The sequence below is a fragment of the Semicossyphus pulcher genome, unplaced genomic scaffold (genome assembly GCF_022749685.1).
Source record: "Semicossyphus pulcher isolate SPU_LCO1_2020_fin unplaced genomic scaffold, fSemPul1.0.p SCAF_26, whole genome shotgun sequence".
In the NCBI taxonomy this organism is placed as follows: Eukaryota; Metazoa; Chordata; class Actinopteri; order Labriformes; family Labridae; genus Semicossyphus; species Semicossyphus pulcher.
The window spans coordinates 7,491,573-7,509,363 of NW_027211700.1; the positions used below are offsets into that span (position 1 = coordinate 7,491,573).

General features: G+C 40.9%; 1 protein-coding gene across 1 annotated transcript in view; it reads right to left on the reverse strand.

Annotated features, from left to right (window-relative positions):
- Window positions 1-5,617: 5,617 nt before the first annotated feature.
- lsamp (limbic system associated membrane protein) overlaps window positions 5,618-17,791 on the reverse strand; it is a 290,511-nt gene continuing 278,337 nt past the window's right edge. Inside the window, exons 7-8 of the mRNA XM_069676609.1 lie at window positions 11,889-12,037; window positions 5,618-9,046 (exon numbers count right to left, since the gene is read on the reverse strand). Coding sequence (XP_069532710.1) covers window positions 8,949-9,046; window positions 11,889-12,037 — 247 coding nt within the window. The 3' untranslated portion in view covers window positions 5,618-8,948. The remainder of the gene's footprint in view (window positions 9,047-11,888; window positions 12,038-17,791) is intronic.

Here is a 17,791-nt window from a genome sequence, read left to right on the forward strand (position 1 = left end):
CTCAATATTCTCATCGAACATCTGGTGTCTCTCACATTATGGTCCAAAATGAACTACTAATGCTAGCTAAACTGTGATACAAGCAAAGTATTTTTAAAGATCTTTATAAGTTTGCACGGACTTCGTTAGGAGAGACACCTTACCTTACATGCATGTAATGCAACAGGCACATGCAAAGTGTTTTGGCTCTCAGGTTGTCCTTGTTTTGATTTTATAAGGAGAAAAAAAGTTGACATAAAACATTGGGTAGTGGCTGCATGGTTGTAGAGTGGTCAGTGCTGTTGCCTCACAGCTGGAAGGTTCGAATCCTGGTTTCAGATTTGGGCCTCGATGTGTGGAGTTTGCATGTTCTCCCCGTGCATGCTTTGGTTCCTCCGACTTCCTTCCACAGTCCAAAGACATGCTCGTTTGGTTCACTGGTGACTCTTAATTGCTTGTAGGTGTGAGTTTGAGTGTGTCTGTCTCTATGTGTCAGTCCCGTGATTGACAGACGAACAGTCCAGGGTGTAACCCCGCCCCTCGCACAATGACAGCTGGGATAGGCTCCAGGACCCGGGATAGGCTCCAGGACCCGGAACAGGATAAGCCGTATAGATAATGGATGGATGGATGGATGGATTGATTGGATTGCATGTTTCTGATCACCAGTATGAAGGTGTGTTTTTATTCCTTAACATAAAATTATCAAATACCAACAGAGAATTATCAGAGGCCAGGATAAGGTGTTTAATTACCGCATCTTCTGTCAAAGTACTCCAGCTAGTACGATCTCAGGGTTGTGAAATAATTGGTTACCTGCAATTCTCTAATAAAGAAAGACCTTATTGAAACATACTGCATATAACACCATCATGCAAGAGCACATGGGATTGCTGAGGGTTAAAATAGCAACCATCCAATTCTGTCAAAACGGCATGGTTCAGAATGAAATAAATAATAAGAACTCCAAGGTTACCATAGATGCCAACCTCAGTCTCACAAGAATTGCACGACCTTCATGTTAATGAGGCTGGTTTGAACAAGCAGTCCTGGAATGAGGATAATATCTTTGAAAAGGTTCTTTTATCAGCCTCTCCACTCTGAGTCATACATCTTCAGGTCCTTCAAGGAGTTTGAGTGTTCATACGCAACTTTAACTACTCTTTACAGTTCGATTCAGTCTTTCTGGAAGAACACAGTGTGGTAAATATTAAATATAACATCTACTTCCATCGCCCACATTTTCCCAGCTGGTGTGTGGGTCTGAGATGGAAACTCTGAAGCTACAGGCTTGTTTATTTTAACCTTTGCTCTGACATGTTCCCTTTTCATCTTCAGAGTCAGAGACTAATAATGATGCGTCTTCTTTGTAGCCACGTTCTGATTCATTACTTGGTTTGTTATGACCCCTTGTGGTGAAACATTTTACTGCAGCAGCATGCTGTCTCGTGTGGTATAAAGAGCCTGTGTTGAGATGTTATTGAGCTTGTTCGTACCAAACGGTTCTGCAGATTCCCTGAGAGGACGAGCCCGGTGGGGAGCACCACAGATATCAAGTTCCCTTCAAGGGCCTTTAACTGTTTGTATTCACACTACAAATAGGAACACTGATGTGATGTGAGCTCGCTGGGGGCTTGGTAAGTTATAGCAACGGGATGTACAAAAACATCGACAACAAGGTGGAACATTCCATGGCTGGAGCTGAGTGTTTGTTTTGCATGCTGGGATGCAAGATAGTATAGGAGTTAAGAGGATTTTAGACTTGACTGTGAGTTAAATTAAGGTTACCTTTAGGAGATGTTACAAAGGTTTTGAAAGATGCTGCTTTGGCTTATTTGTTTGACCAGTCAATCTTCCGAACACCTCTAACAGTTCCTCCTGTGCTGGAGCTAAAAAAGACCCTCTAAATTCTGCTTATGGGGTGTTCAGCTTGCGTTGGTTGAACACAACCAGCAGATTTTTGTCCTTTCAGATTTGTTGAAAACAGAACACCGCCTTAAAAGCACACAGCTTAGTTAATTTAACCACCTTCTCTGAGGATGGTGTCTGGATTATCTTTGATGCTTCCAGCTACGTGAGGCTGATCAGTGCCCAGTTTTATGACCTGTTAGCTAAGTCAGGCTAACCTCAGTTTAGCACCAGGATTTTTTGGAAACCAACTACTGGCACTCAGTTTCAGCTGTGGAGCACTAGTCCATCCATCTCCAGTAACACAGTGATAGTTTTGTATTTAATGAGTCACCAAAATAGACAGATTTTTCAGGGATTTAATTGCAATTAACGAGTCAAAAGAATGCCAAAAAACCCTACATTATGATGCAGCTTTGGGCTGCACAGTGGCGCAGTGGTTCGTGCAGTCACCTCACGGCAAGAAGGTTCCTCGTTTGGTAAATTGGTGACTCCATTGCCCTTAGGTGTGAATGTGAGCATGTATGGTTGTCTGTCTCTATGTGTCAGCCCTGTGATTGATCGATCAGTCCAGTGTGTCCACCACCTCTTGCCCAATGATGGCTCCATCCCCCCGCAGGATAAGCGGTAGGCTATAGATCATGGATTGATGATGAAAAGTAAACATTCATGTTTTTTAACTGGTAAAATATAGTTATTTTCTAAAGGAGATGAAATCCACAATTTCTAAGGCAATCTCAGGACGTCGTGACATCTTAAGACTGATAGGCTTTCGCTGTGTCACATTAATTGTTCCATCCATCCATCCTATCCTGGAGCCTGTCCCTGCTGTCATTGGGTGAGAGGCGGGGTACACCCTTGAAAAATCAGCAGTCAATCACTGGGCCGACACACAGAGATAGTCAACGCTGACATTCACTCCTACAGGCAATTTTAGAGTCACCAATTAACCCGATTTTGGACATTGGTCTTTGGACTGTGGGAGGAACCCGGAGTACAAACTCCACACAGAAAGGCCCCCTACGACCAAACCGGGATTCAAACCAGGAACTTTCTATTTGTGAGGTGACAGTGCAAACCACTGCACCACTGCGCACCCCCAACTAATTGTTCGATCTGCACCAATGTTTGTAGACACGAATAATGAGTAAAGTTGCCTGCAAATGTGTGTCTTTGCTTTGAGTTTGCGTGCATTGCATCGTGCAGAACATTTGCTTCGCTTTTGGTCTTGACTTTTTGGGTTTTTGCAGTTCTAACATAAGAAAAAGTTGCAAGGTTTCCAACTGTTCTTTGAACTATGAGAAAGTCCCTCCTGTACAAAAGCTACAGTTGATGTGTGTCTGTATCCTGTGGCGATGTCATCCGTCTTACCTTCCATCTTTTGCACTAAAAATATGTAACTGGGATGTGACCGTGGCTGATTCTCGGTTTATTTCAATCAGGAGAGACTTCATTATGAGTTAGGAATGATTTATTTACAAGTTTGGAAATGAGAAATGTCTTCAGCAATTAGAACCCATCGTGATGTCTTCATGTACTTGAAGGAGTAGTGAGGTCGAGAGCTGATGGAGTCAGTGTAGACACTGGTGGCGGTGAAGAAAGGATGCAGGACACTGATGAGATGGATTGGAGGTGAACGGGGTGGAGGACGGTCGCAATGATCGAGCTGAAATGGCAGACTGACAGCGGAGAGAGGAGAACATGATTGGATGATCGGTCGACAGAACTCTGTTTGGTTTAGTACTTAAACTAGTAGACGCCCATCATCAGCTGATCACCAGACACGGAAGAATAGAGAGAGGGAGAGAGAGAGAGAGAACGTGACATGAATAAATAATGACTTAATGAAGTCTGAGCCACTCTTCCTGCTTGAACTCACGCTGAGCTACATTCCTCATAATTTCAGAGGACAAAAATGTCTTCCAGAGAGAGTGTGTAACAATACATATATTATTTATTTGCATGTTACACGGTGATCAGCACAACAGTACCAGTAAGATTCTGTGTGTTCGGAGCTATCTCCAAAGAAAAAAAAAAGAGGCGGCGTCCCTCGCAAGTCACATTCAAATACAGAACATTGAATTCAAACAACTTTATTTTGTGTTATGAACATTTTCTCATATACCTTTATTACATATCTTTTTTTTTTTAGAAACGGACTGCAATCACCTTATGCCATAATAAAGTAAAGTAAAATAGAAAAAAAAAAAGACACGGGACATTGCTGTGTCATAATCCATGATTGAATCTGAATTCCCCCTGACAAAGGGAAGGGAAGTACAAACGTGATAGTTACATTTGCTGTTTAAATCTTTAAATGTCGAGCTGTATAAACATGATCTGATGGAGTCGCTGACTTTACAACATTCTACTTTAGAAACATCATACTGTATATACAGACTGAGGAGGAAAAGAAACTTCAAATCGAGGGTTACCACCTCAACCAGAGTTCAACAGAAACTCGTCACGTATCTCATGCCTCATGTTAACGTCTCAGGTAGGTTAATAGAAATGAACAGAATCAGAATCGGTACACACGCGCACATACGTTAGCCAACAGTGAAGCGATGGTGATGTTTTGAGGCAATGCTCAATAGTAAACTAGAAAGCTGTATCTACAGTCTTCAGTAGATATCCAGGTCTGTCTACAGGGGGTCGGTGCTGCGTCCATAGGCTGGCTGTTGGTTTCTATGAGCAATGGAAGTACAGTGTTCCCTTATTTCTTTCTGCTTTGTGGATAAGACAGAGCGTCATGGCTTTTACAGAAGTGGTCTTAGTATTAGTCAGTGCTTTTTGGCTTGTTTTAACCTGCATGGACACACTTGGACCTCCACTTTGGTGAAATTTTTCATCCCTCCATCCATACTGCTTCTACTGTTCAGGGTCGTGGGATGGGGGGGGTGGAGCCTAACCCAGCTGTCATTGAGAGGCGGGACACCCTAGGCAGGACGCCGGTCAATCACAGGGCCGATACATGAGCCCGATTCCGCCTCAGCGCGGTAACAAACCCTGCCATCATGCGGCCTTTGCCATTTTACATTGCACCAAGCAACACCGGCGTTCCAGTGTTGCGGAAGCAAAACGTGCGCGAGGTGTAAACAAACAGCGCAAGCTTTATACACACACGGCGCCCTTCCGTTCCGCTCGCTCTCCTGTTTACACAGACGCCGTTACGCCTCTGTTACTACCTCCGATGCTGGCTCAGAGGCGAAACGACTTTGTCCCGCCATTCTGCCTCCGAACGTTCGACATAGAAGACGGAACGTAACAGATGCATGCCTTGAACTAGCAGGGGCTATAGTGAATTTACCCTCTGATGCACACCTATGGGCAATTTTAGAGTTACCAATTAACCGAATAAGCATGCCAGAGTACCTGGAGGGAATGCATGGGGAGAACATGCTAACACACAGAAAGGCCCCCCCCCCCAGGTCCAAACCAGGAACCTTCTGGCTGTGAGGCAACAGGAAGTTAGACAATGACGGTCAAATTGAGTGCAACATCGCTTAAAATAAAATTGGCAAAGACTCTGTCCATTATGCATTCCAAGCAGGTTAAAAGAAATGCAGAGCACAATTCGGAGATATCTCACCCCGCTCTGGTAGTCTGCCAGGGTCTCCTGCAGCGAAAACAAAACCCCACATTTTTATTTCGTCAGAGAGTCTGCCCAAGGCCAGCCTCGCTCTGCCCTGAGGTTTTTTTTATTTTTTTATTCACGCAACACACAAGAGACAGACGGACTTAAATCGACATGCAGCACAGGTCACTCTCATGTAAGCTGAGCATGAAGAACTATCTCACCACGGCATCCAGATCATTCACTTCTTAGGAAAGCAGGAAGAAAAAAATCGCTGCTGATTAATTAGCATTCTAGCTAGCCAGAGGTTAAATGTGGTAATAGAGTCTGCAGAATGCAGTAGAAAAAACATCAAGTGAATCCAAGTTAAAGTGGTTAAAAATAAGATGATGATAAAATGAGTCTTACTTCATTAACGGGGAATCAGATTATCTGATATTATTTATGATGTAATTGACAAAACGGTTTAAATGCTTCACCTATTTGAAAATGTTGATAGTTTCAGACGAGTACAGCTCATCATACAGCTTCACCCACACTTAGAAACTTTGACTGGATAGGATGGCAACACCACAAAGTCAAACAGGCCTCGGAAGCACTTACAATGAAAACACAGGGAACAATGTCTTTAATGCATGACAAGGATGACATTAATTACACGTGTGTTTTACAGTACTTGTACTATCTCGGCTTGATTGTTAGAAGAGCAGAGACGTGAGCACACATCCGGATGGCCGCTATTAGTCACCTTACAGTAGGTCAAAATAAATGGCAAAAAAAAAAAAAGGCAGCTAATAGTGCAACCGGCAATTCTTTTCTTAACAGGAAGGACTTCTTTCCTGAAAGAACTACACCGTTTGAAAGATCTTCTTGTAAGTCTTATAAAATATCCACACATGTAGTATTTAATTAGCCATTTTGATCATAAAGAAATAAATTCAGTGAAGTGTTAGTGAGGTGCGATGAGAGAAATTGACAGTAGGGCATGTTATATAATGCTATTATTTTGTTAAGGGGGGGTATTATGCTAATTTCAAGCTTCATATTTCAATCTGTGATACCTGTGGAGTAGGATAGCATGATTTACAGTTAAATGCTTCTGTCCCTTTAAGAAACCCCGCCCCTACAAGCCCACTCTCTTCTGATTGGCTAGCTTTCCGAAGCCTGATGAGGCTGCACATTGTGACGTCACAAAACGTGCAGACCATGGACTGTATAAAAAGACGGACGACATGACAGCTCCCTAAATGTGAAGCCAGAACATTTCGGGCGCCCCCTGCTGACTGGCTGCAGCATAGGTCATAAAGCCCACCTCCTCCATGTTAACAGATTGGACATGAGTCAAACTATAAAATAAACACAAAATACAGGCCAAATTCATTTTTCTCAAACATGGATTCTGTCTATATAGCTAGTACTTATCATGCTGAGTTACGTCCAAGTGTTAATTTTTCTGACAAGTTTATTTTTAATTAGTTATTTGATGCTGTCAAAATGATGATTGACAGCTCTGTTGACAAATGCGGCTCCTGCAGCCGATCTGTTCCTGATTAGCAGAGTAGAGGAGGAACGGAGAGAGGAGACGTAACTAAAACAAACCCTACAGTCATTGAAGTTTCCACATATGTGAACGTTTCCGCCGATCTCTACTGCGCAGCTCTGGCTCCAAATGACGTCACCATCGCAAGATGGCGGCGCCTATCACGAGATGCGTCGTCCATCTATATGTACAGTCATTGGTGCAGACTGAGCTGAGAAGCCAGGGGATTACTCCAACATACTTTCACCTAAAGATTTGAAACGTCACACACATTTAGTATGGACATCCAACATCATAAAAGTATATGTCTTAAAATGTGAAACAGCATAATACCCCCTCCTTAAAGAGGCCCGTCAGTATAGTGGGAAATAAGCATTCAGTATTCATCTGTTTTCTGCTTTCATATGGAGTTCCTTGTATATGAAAGAGCAAGCTAAACATTCCCTTTAACATCATGTAAACCGGCACTTGTATCATCCCAAGGATAGGTACAATAATAACTGCACAAAACTATCTTCTTTTTAAGCTAATTTTTTTTTAAAAACATATTCGTCTAATGGGCTTCAATTCACATGACAGAGCAGGGTCTACAAGTTATTCGTCCTCAACAAGTCGCTACCCTACTCAGGAACATGGACACATAAAATTTGTCTTTTCATATAATATAAGGACATTGGATTCAAGTATATATATACACACAACTAAAATGAATGAGGTAAAGACAGAAAAAAAATAACCTCAATATCAATATATTATGACTTTTTCTGTATCATTTCATAGTAAAACACGCACACTTCTTTGAAAGAGAAAAAGTAAGTCATTCATTGGTGTCATACATTTTTTTTTTATCCAAATTCCAGCAGTATAGAAGAATGATCCTAAAACTCAAAAGCAAACACTGTATGTTTGACAGTTTATGCAGCTAAATGCGGCGCAGCTGCAACAATTTTCTCTGTTTCCTGTTGTTACAGTGGCAGAATGAGTCGTCTTATTAATACAAAATTTTACTATGTACAGTACGCATTTTTATAACCTACTGTGTTTCTCTTCCTGTTGCAAAAGGAAAGAGGAATTCTTTTGGAATAAAGGCGAGTGGTTGCAAAGCCACTGGATGAACATGTAGAAACTAATTTCCTCAGGTTTGCGCTCCGCGTGGTTTAGCTCAGTAGGATCAAGTCGGTTCTATTTACTGCATCCTCGATTTTCTGGGCTGGACAGCAACAACCCAAGAGACTGCTGCATCTACAAACACAGTCATTGATTGGAGAGACATCCGGCTAACGCTCTATCACTTTGTCTCGTTTTAACATCACCAGATAATTGTAGTACAGACTTTAATATCAAGCTCTTATCTCATTACACTTGCAATATATTCCCTTAAATTTCTGTATGTTAGTTTCAAATCTATATAGATATTTGGCAGATACTTTGCATGTTGCTCATTAATGCACTGGTTAAACACTCGGTTAAATCTACAATTTAAGTTAACATAATGTATCTATTGGAGTAAGAAGAAATATACCCTATGTCTTCAGTACCTCTAGAGACAAATGATTATCTGCTTTCATTCCCTTGAAGACAAAATACATCAAATCCCAAACCGATCCTGACCCCAAAGTCAAGATAAAACAGAAAATAAGTGCATATAAAATAAAAAGAGAGCACTGTTTGCTTGTTCTGTCCTTCATTTCACTGTTTTTTTGTTGTTCTTCAAACATTTTACTCATAAACCATCGCTTTTCGTTATATCTGTAAGCGGTGCCGGAGAGCACGTCAGGTTTTCATATTATGATGCAAACAGTCTGCAGGGTCGGGGGAAAGTTGGTAATAAGGTAGCAATAAGGATGTCGGTGAGTTGGAGAGGAGGAGGAGGAGGAGGAGGAGTAGAAGGAGGAAGGAAGGAAGGCCAGGAGGCGGGAGAGGAGGAAGAAGAGGGCAGCTGTATTAACACTTGAAGAAAAGGCAGGCGAAGCAGGCCAGCAGGAGCCACAGTGATTGAGATACACAGGCAGAGCCGTTGATATCTCGACCTGTCCCGGGTCCTGTTTAGGGAAAGAAAAACACAGAGAGAGAGAGAGAGAGAGAGAGAGAGAGAGAGAGAGAGAGAGAGAGAGGTGAGTGTTAATATCCACCACCTTAAGCAAAACTGCTGCATTCATTTTTATCAAAACATTTTTTATGGGTTTTGGGTTTCAGGAGTTGTATTGCAGAGGGGAATCAATCCTCACTCCAATCAATTCATTTAGAATTGAAGTAGAATTGAAACCCTTTATTGTCATTTTAAGGTACAATGTACAACAAAATTAAGAAAAGCTTCACAAGTAAACGACACTGAAGCATCCACAGTAACATTGCAACACATGCATTCATGTAACACAAGGTAGCACAGTAAATATTGTGTATTGCACAATAAATAATGTGTATTGCACGGTAGAAAGTGTATTGCACTGTAGATAATGTATATTGCACCGTAAATAATGTATATTGCACGGTAAACAATGCGTATTGCACTGTAGATAATGTATATTGCACAGTAAATAATAATGTATATTGCACGGTAAACAATGCGTATTGCACTGTATATAATGTATATTGCACAGTAAATAATGTATATTACATAGTATATAATGTATATTGCACAGTAAATAATGTGTATTGCACAGTATGAAATGTTTATTGCACAGTAAATAATGTATATTGCACAGTATATAATGTGTATTGCACTGTAGATAATGTATATTGCACAGTAAATAATGTGAAATGCAGGGTAGAAAATGTATATAGCACCGTATATAATGTATATTGCACAGTAAATAATGTATATTGCACGGTAGAAAATGTATATTGCACATTATGTGCACTATAGAAGAGAACTAAGTTTTAATAATTATTCTAGAGCTATAAATGACATAGATACTCATATTCAAATTATATTCACATTATTGAGTGCATTTCCTGTATGCAGAACATACATAAAATGTAATGCAAGTCACTAAACACTTTGAAAGGTGTTTGGTGACATCTGGTGGCCATATAGTGCTATTGACTCCCATGCTGTGATGGAAGCTTAAGCTCTATTAATGCATGAGAAAGGCCTGAGGAGGCATAAACTGGGGAATTATTTTTATGGCGGAAAGCAAAGATTATGAGTGGAATAAAAAACCTTTTGAAAACACGTGCAGAATTTAGAAAATAGATGCTGAAATACAAGAAACACCAAATAAAGAAATTCTGCAAGTTGCAGAGAGCACAATGAAAAACAACAGATGTTTTAAGGGGGACATTAAAAATGGTGTTGGGAACACTATGGCTGTGTCTGAAATCATTTACTCATTCATTACTCTGAACTTACTATCTGGATTATTCCTTATGTCTAACAGAACTCTACCATGCATCTGTGCCACTTGGGATGTGCTGGTACAGGCTAATAGGACACTGGCTTAAATAGAGTTGGCAAATGAAGCAGCAGGCACGTCTTTACTTCTGTAACAGCTCATAATTAGGAAAACTTATTATACGATATTACAGTGTTGGCAGAAACAGAGCAGCAAATTTTCCATCTGAATTCTGTTGCTACAAGCCATGTGAGATGTTGGGTCACTGGTTTGGAAAGATGCTGCTGATTATGTGCCATTGATGTGAAAGATATCAGTTGTAGAGCAGAAATGTATGAATAATAACGACTCAAAGGTACACACTATGCTACGCCTTTTTGGCTCCATAAGCTCCACCTTTATTTGTATGGTTTTGTCTCAGCTGTCTTCACAACCTCCATGTGTAGCACTCATTACCCCAGAATCAGCTCTTATAACCCCTGAGTCTGCTTCCTGCCCGGCCTCAAATTTAAACAGATATTTGAGCGTCTAGAAGCTAAAGAGCTAAAGTGCAGCTAATGAGATGCTCTCGTATGTGCTCCATAAATACGAGCCCAACTGTTTGCTAACACTGTACTGTATAGGCCAGTAACATGTCCACTTGTTTCAATATGTTTCTGCCCTCTAGTGGCCAAAAACAAGCATGCAACTACAAAGTTTTATAAACATTTGAAGCAAGAACCTGCGAACAAATATGACACTGTTATTGCTAAAAGTCCTAAAAATACAATTATTTATACATTCCAATTATGATATTGATTATTTGCCATATAAAGGTATATAGTATGTCACATATTGGCTAGATATTATGGAATATTGTGGAATGTATATAAGGCCTCTGGTGATTCCAGATCTGTCTGTCTGTCTGTCTGATCCTAAAATAAAGACTCATGTTGTCATTTCTCTCTGATCGGATATGATTTTGAATCAGGATTTATACTCTGATAACAAAGTTAGAATATAAAACAAAATCTTTTATTTTGCATAATTTTTTGTTGTGTTCACTTGTGTCCCATTTGTGGGGATTTTGAGAACAAATTTACTAAGTAACCTGATACTTAAAACATTACCGTACCTACATAGCAGATGTCACCTTCCCTCTTCAGTCATATTCCTGACTTTCCTTCATGTTTCAGATACATTTGTAAACTCAAAAATACTACAGTGTGAGTTTTTCTTACATACTAGCTTCCGATTGTTTAGCTACAGCAGTACAGTGAGTCTCCTCCCTGCTGGTTTTCAGTGATTTAGTGTGAAAGTACATTGATAAGAATTAACACGACAAAGTTATTCAGTCTCACCTTTAAACTCACAAAGATTTCGACGAATTATTTCTCAAACATAGCGTAGAGGTGATAATATAACCCTGCTGTGATATTTCATGTTGCATAATTTACATCTGATTCAGGATCCCTGAGGTGTCACAATAAAAGTTGCAGAGAGCTGTGTGCCTTCTATTGGTGGCTTCGAACGGTGAGCTAAAGCAAACAGCAGCAGCGTCGATACTCACTGTAGAGGAAAAGACTGGCATTCTGGACGCCCAGTCGGTTGGAGGCCACACAGGTATAGTTCCCATAATCCTCTTCAGTGACGTTGGCAATCATGAGAATAGTCGTGGTGCCAAGAATTTGGATATTGATGCCCTGGGCGTTGGACAGCCTGGAGAGGAGAGACATTCACACAGAAGTGAGGACATTTCAAGTTAAAATGGCAAAGCAATGAAATTTTGAGTGGAGGCCAGGAGGGACGTAGTGACATTTTGGGCAGAATAATAAAGTGTGCAGTGTCTGTACGGGGAAAGAAGAAGAGACTCTTCACCAGGGTTTAATTACCCAACAGAAAATATACTTTACTATCACAACTGTAGCAACAAAACACTTCACAATGTGGTTGACAGGATTCAGCTGCTTTCTGAATGCCGTTTTACATGTCGACATAATAACCACAGACTGTATAAAATGATGGACGACATGACAGCTCCCTAAAAGTGAAGCCAAACCATCTCTATCGCCCCCTGCTGACTGGCTGCAGTATAGGTCATAAAGCCCGCCTCCTCCATGTTAACAGATGGGACGTGAGTCAAACTATAAAATCAAAATACACGCCAAATACATTTTTCTCAAACATGATTTCTGTCATTATAGTTAGTTATTATCGTGCTGATTTACGTCCAAGTGTTTATTTTTCTGACAAGTTTAATTAGTTATTTGATGCTGTAAAAGGATGATTGACAAATACGGCTCCTGCAGCCGATCTGTTCCGGAGTAGCAGAGTAGAGGAGGATCCTCGAGAGGAGACGTAACTAAAACAATCACTACAGTCATTGAAGTTTCTGTGAACGTCTGCTTCAGACCAACACAAGAAGCTGTCCTGCAGTTAAATATGCCGATGTGCGGGATCCTTGCAGTTTTTTTGGTACTTTAAGTGTGTGTTTTGGTTAGTGGAAGAGGCAAACGGCTAATAACAGGCATTTTGTTAGCCCCCTAGATTTCTGTTAAATTTATCATGATTCTATTATATTCAATTTGTTTTTTTCTTCATGTAACAGCTTCTGCTAAACTACTGCACACTGAAGGTTGTGAAGTCAATATTATGGCAGCAAAATGTACACTAAACTTTCAGGAATGTGTGTCTAGATTTTAACCAGAAAAAAACACAGTAATACCATAAATACCATAGCACAAACTAGGGGAGGCTGTTTTGTACCTTAGCGTGGTGTCTGTTAGAGGCACACATTCTTGGAACTAATAACCAGCACATATCAGAGACTGTGACAACTACTTAACCTTTCCCAGCGAGCATTCTTCCCTTGAAAAGACGTTTAAATGACGACTATGGCCCCAACGTTGAAAAGACATTCAAAACTGGTTTGAAAGTAAACGTTTTTTCATTGACTATTTGAAGACGTTGATTAAACGTTTAGACCAGATTTCACCTGCTCCTGTCACAAGATTCATCACACATTCACATATATTAACGGCAATTTTCAAGCCGCATAGCAGCTTATATAAGTGAGCAATGCATCCCAGTCACCAACACATTTTTTTTGCAAACATGGGTGGAGTTGCATTCAAGGCCAGCCATCATCACCGTCAGCCACAAGGGTCTAGTAAAATCTGTCTGTCAGGTATGAATGAAGTACGTCAGCATCCAGGGCTCGTTCTGCCTTCACAGTCAGAGCTGCACAGCCGAAGTACCTGGGCATGCTCAGTCTTGTTTTTTCTTCTTCTGTGGTGAATGTTTAAAAAAGCCCCCTTTAGATGTCTCTGAACCTTCTTGTCAACATCACACAGCCCATAAAGTTCCTTGTTTTAGATTGTTGAATGAAAAATAAAATGTGTTGAACGCCTACGTCTTTGTGTAGCCGGGATTTAACCCACCGCTGCAAATGATTTGGAAGAAATGCAGCTACAATCGTCCCTTCTGTCACCCTTTAATTGCTAAAATGAACAAATTATCAAAAATATAAAACAAAAAAACGTGTTTTCTGACGCGTTGATGCTGTAACCATATTTAAGCCAGTTGAAAAATGGTTGAAATTGAGGTCTTAGACGTTCAGATTCCACCCTGTTTTCAACCAAATTTCAACACTGAAATCCCGGTTGGTGCTCACTGGGTTAAAAAAAAACGGTCATGCACTCATGCATAACATCCGTTCCCTCCCTTGATGCATGTTCCCGATGGGCTTCGGGCTCATCTTGCATTTAAACCAACTTATTGTGTGTGGGTCTGTTATTTTAAAACGTAACAAACGTGTCCATTTTGTATGTAAAAGTGTTTGAGAGCCTTTTTGTGTGCTGTCTTGTGAGGTGTGCTGTAAGTACCTTCCTTAGGATTAACTTTAGCTATGATGCTAATTCTGGCATTTTCACATTGAGGTACATTGCTGAAAGGTTGATTAATATGCAGTGTCTTAATTCCAAAAATAACCACATGAGTACAGCTAAATAACCACTTAATCTCAACGATTCGCAAACACAAACATCAATTTTAACAGAAGGGTCTGTATTCTGGTTTAAAGGTCCTCAGAAAAGCATTCACATTAATTATATTCCATGTCGAGTTCTATCTTATTGCTGCCAATCACTCGGCAAAGCGAGAGTCAGAGTCATGTCAGTGAGCTTTCTGAGTGTAGGCGTTGCAGCCTCTCTCATTAAAGGATACCATTAACACAATGCAGCTTTAACCAGTTAGCAGTCAAGACCTTTGTGGCTTATGTGGTGTGAGAGGAAAGAAGATGAAGTTTTCACAGAGGCAGTCAATCAACACTTTAAATATGTATTTTCTTTTGTAGAAGAGGTTAGGATGAACGGTGATCTGAATATGATATTCATACCAATGCATTCATCATTGTTTAATGATTTGAAAGTAACAATATGATACCTTTCAGTAATATGAGCAGTTAAGATCTAATGAGGGAGTCCTCTTTCACAATGTCTGCCATGTTGCACAGCCCATAGACACCACCATTTCTACAGGGGCCCAGAAGGGACAGATTTTAAGCTTTACAGAGGGCCTTGTGTGTTTTTTGTGAGTCTACGGTATGCGGTCTCTTATAAGCGCTGAAGACGGGTGAGTGGAGGGGTTATCAGTATTTTGCAATCTGCAACCTCACTGCTAGATGATACTAAATCCTACAAACTGGTTCTTTAAGTAGATATATTTCTGTACTGATATTTAATGTGCTGAAGTGTACTACTTTAAAAGCTTAGCTTTGCACGCTAATTCACTTTACTTAACAGTGGTATAAGTTCAACAACAGCACAGATATTCTAGGTTTAACCGTACAAGGGTTACCTAAAGCTACTTAACTAATTTAAAGTAATTCAAAGTACTTTATAAAAAAACGGTAATGTTCAAGTTATAAGAAATTCAGACAAAATTTCATATTAAAAAAAGTCATATGCCCGCCAAAAAATGGCACCAGTTCATTGCAAAACTGCCAACTTGTTCATGTCATACGGTTAACACAATAAAAAAAACCCCTCAATATTCATGTTTGTTTTTTATAAAATATCCTTCAGTCACAATCTTGCCTTACAAAGACTTGAGTCCAGGTTGGGTTCTGCACCAAACAGATTTACTCAGTGAGAGTAATTGCATCCATTTAGTTTACCTGGCTGAGCAATTGTTAATAAATTGCAATAATCATTAGGCAACCTGTAACTTCAGGAGCCATTCGCCCCTGGAAAAAGCCACTGTCAGTCAAGTCTGGTGTTCTCTGTAATCGATAGAAGCGATAATACTTGAAATTGGCGCCATAGTTGTGGAGAAAGTTGTACAAACAGCTTGTGGTTTGGCCCATTCTACATTCCTACAACACCCAGCATGCATTGCACCCCTCCCTCTGAAAGGAACGGCCCAGCGAGAGACGCTGGAGTGAAATACTACCCTTTTCCAGTCAAGGACATTGATTGCTGCAGGCAATGGCACAGAGCGGTACAGAAACCGAAATATGACGAGAATACACCGGCGGATCGTCTTAAAAAATATTCGGGTCTGCAGTATACATTTCAAACCTGACGATTTTGAACGAGACATGACATCAGAGGCGGGCGTCCTAGATTGAGGAAGTGTAGTTTAGTGAGCTCCCTGGCCTCTGCCAGATGACGCGTTTTACATCGTCTGATGGAGGTTTTCCAGGGCCCATTGGAGAAGCGGATAGCGTCCTCCAAAGGCACAGAGCAAAATTGCTTTTTTTTCCTACCATAATGGCATTAGCTCCCCATAAAAGCATGATAGGACTGAGGTTGAAAATCTGGCCCTTTAAGCATTGTCTGGACATGCCGCCACTGTTGTCAGGATAAAAAATGAATATGGGGTTGGCCAGATCAAAGGCAAGCACTCATGAAATAAGACTAAATAAATATTCCTCTCTTTAATAGTTTACTATAAAAAAAACAAACTTTAATTATTACCTTAATGTGACTGTAATTAAATACCAGCAGGTAACTGCAATATTTACTTTAACTAAGCTGATGTTGGGAGTCCTGAACTTCAACTGTAAGAAACTCTAAGTTTTTTGCTGTAGCACAATAATTCCGCTGTCACTGTTCTCTTCCACACTGAATGAAAGATTAGCATGCTGCTGCAGTCCCTCACTGCACTTCTGGGAGTCTTAATGACCACCAAACTTCTGACAATCAATTATGTCAACCTTCAACTCCTCTCAGCACAAATTAATCAATACAATTTGCTGACTCAGTCTGTGTACCTCGCTGATGAACTCTTCCTTACATCATCACAACCAAATAAAACTCTTTTAATAACACGCTGCACATAATGGATTCTGCTTGTTCGGCGCTGATTGAGCCCTTTCGTATCATGAATGAGGTGAAGTTCGTTTAAGGCGCCTCAGCCTAATCCTGCTTAAGTCCGGGTAATGTGGTAATCTGAATTCGAGCGGGGGAGCAAGAAGTTTATGCTGACACATGCTCGACTGATAGAAAGTATTAACATAAAAAGGAAAACGCACATCTCGGCACAGCATAATTCGGCTCACTGGGGAGTGGGGACTTGATAAAGTGCTGAGGTCTTTCCCATAGGGACACCTTGGGAGCGGTGGAAGTGTATGTGTGTGTGTTCGATAGCGAGGGACCGTAGGGAGGGAAAGCGTACCAGCAGTGTCCCCACATCATCTTAAAGCAAACCCTCCTCCGAAGACAAGGCCAGCAGCAGATCTATTCTCCCGTGTGTCATCATGAGAAGTGACTGCACTGTTAAAAAGGCCTGCGTGCTCACTGAGCATGCTCAGAGACCCAGATAATACACAGCACCGCAGGGAGCTGAAAGCTATTTTTACTATAGATTACAGTGCATGATTGCAACGCAGTCGTGAGGGAGTAAATGGATCCATAGAAGCTCTATTTTGTTTGCACAGTGAAGGTTTCAGGTTGGACTTTATTTGCACACAAGCTTCGAGTTCAAAAACCCGGAAACTGGATCTCTCGCCTCTAAAAGTTCGTCACCTTTGCAATTAGCATTTATTGATGTCAACATTTCTGCGGCCCATTTTAACTTTTTAACACGTTGGCAGATGCAGATCTGCAGCCGGCTACTTTTGATTTCAAATTCATCCTCAAATGCGCCTTGTGCCTCTGCCAGCCTCTTCTTCTGGCATAATAGCCCGGAATACATTATCAGGGAATTTGGCAGAAATCGTGCCTGTCAACCTTTTCCAGAGGGAAGCATTTCAAGTGCTCTTATCACTTCTGTATCTCACTCGATGTCCCTCCTTGCAGACAGAGGGCAGCAGTGCTCTACGGGGTATCCGCACAAAACCACTCTGCAACATTAAACCCCAGATTGAAATGATTTGACCCCTCTATTCGGCGGAGGGCACGCAGTGGCCGGTAGAGATGAAAGACCAGAGCAAATCATCAGACGGACAGATTTGATGCTGTGGCGTGCGGG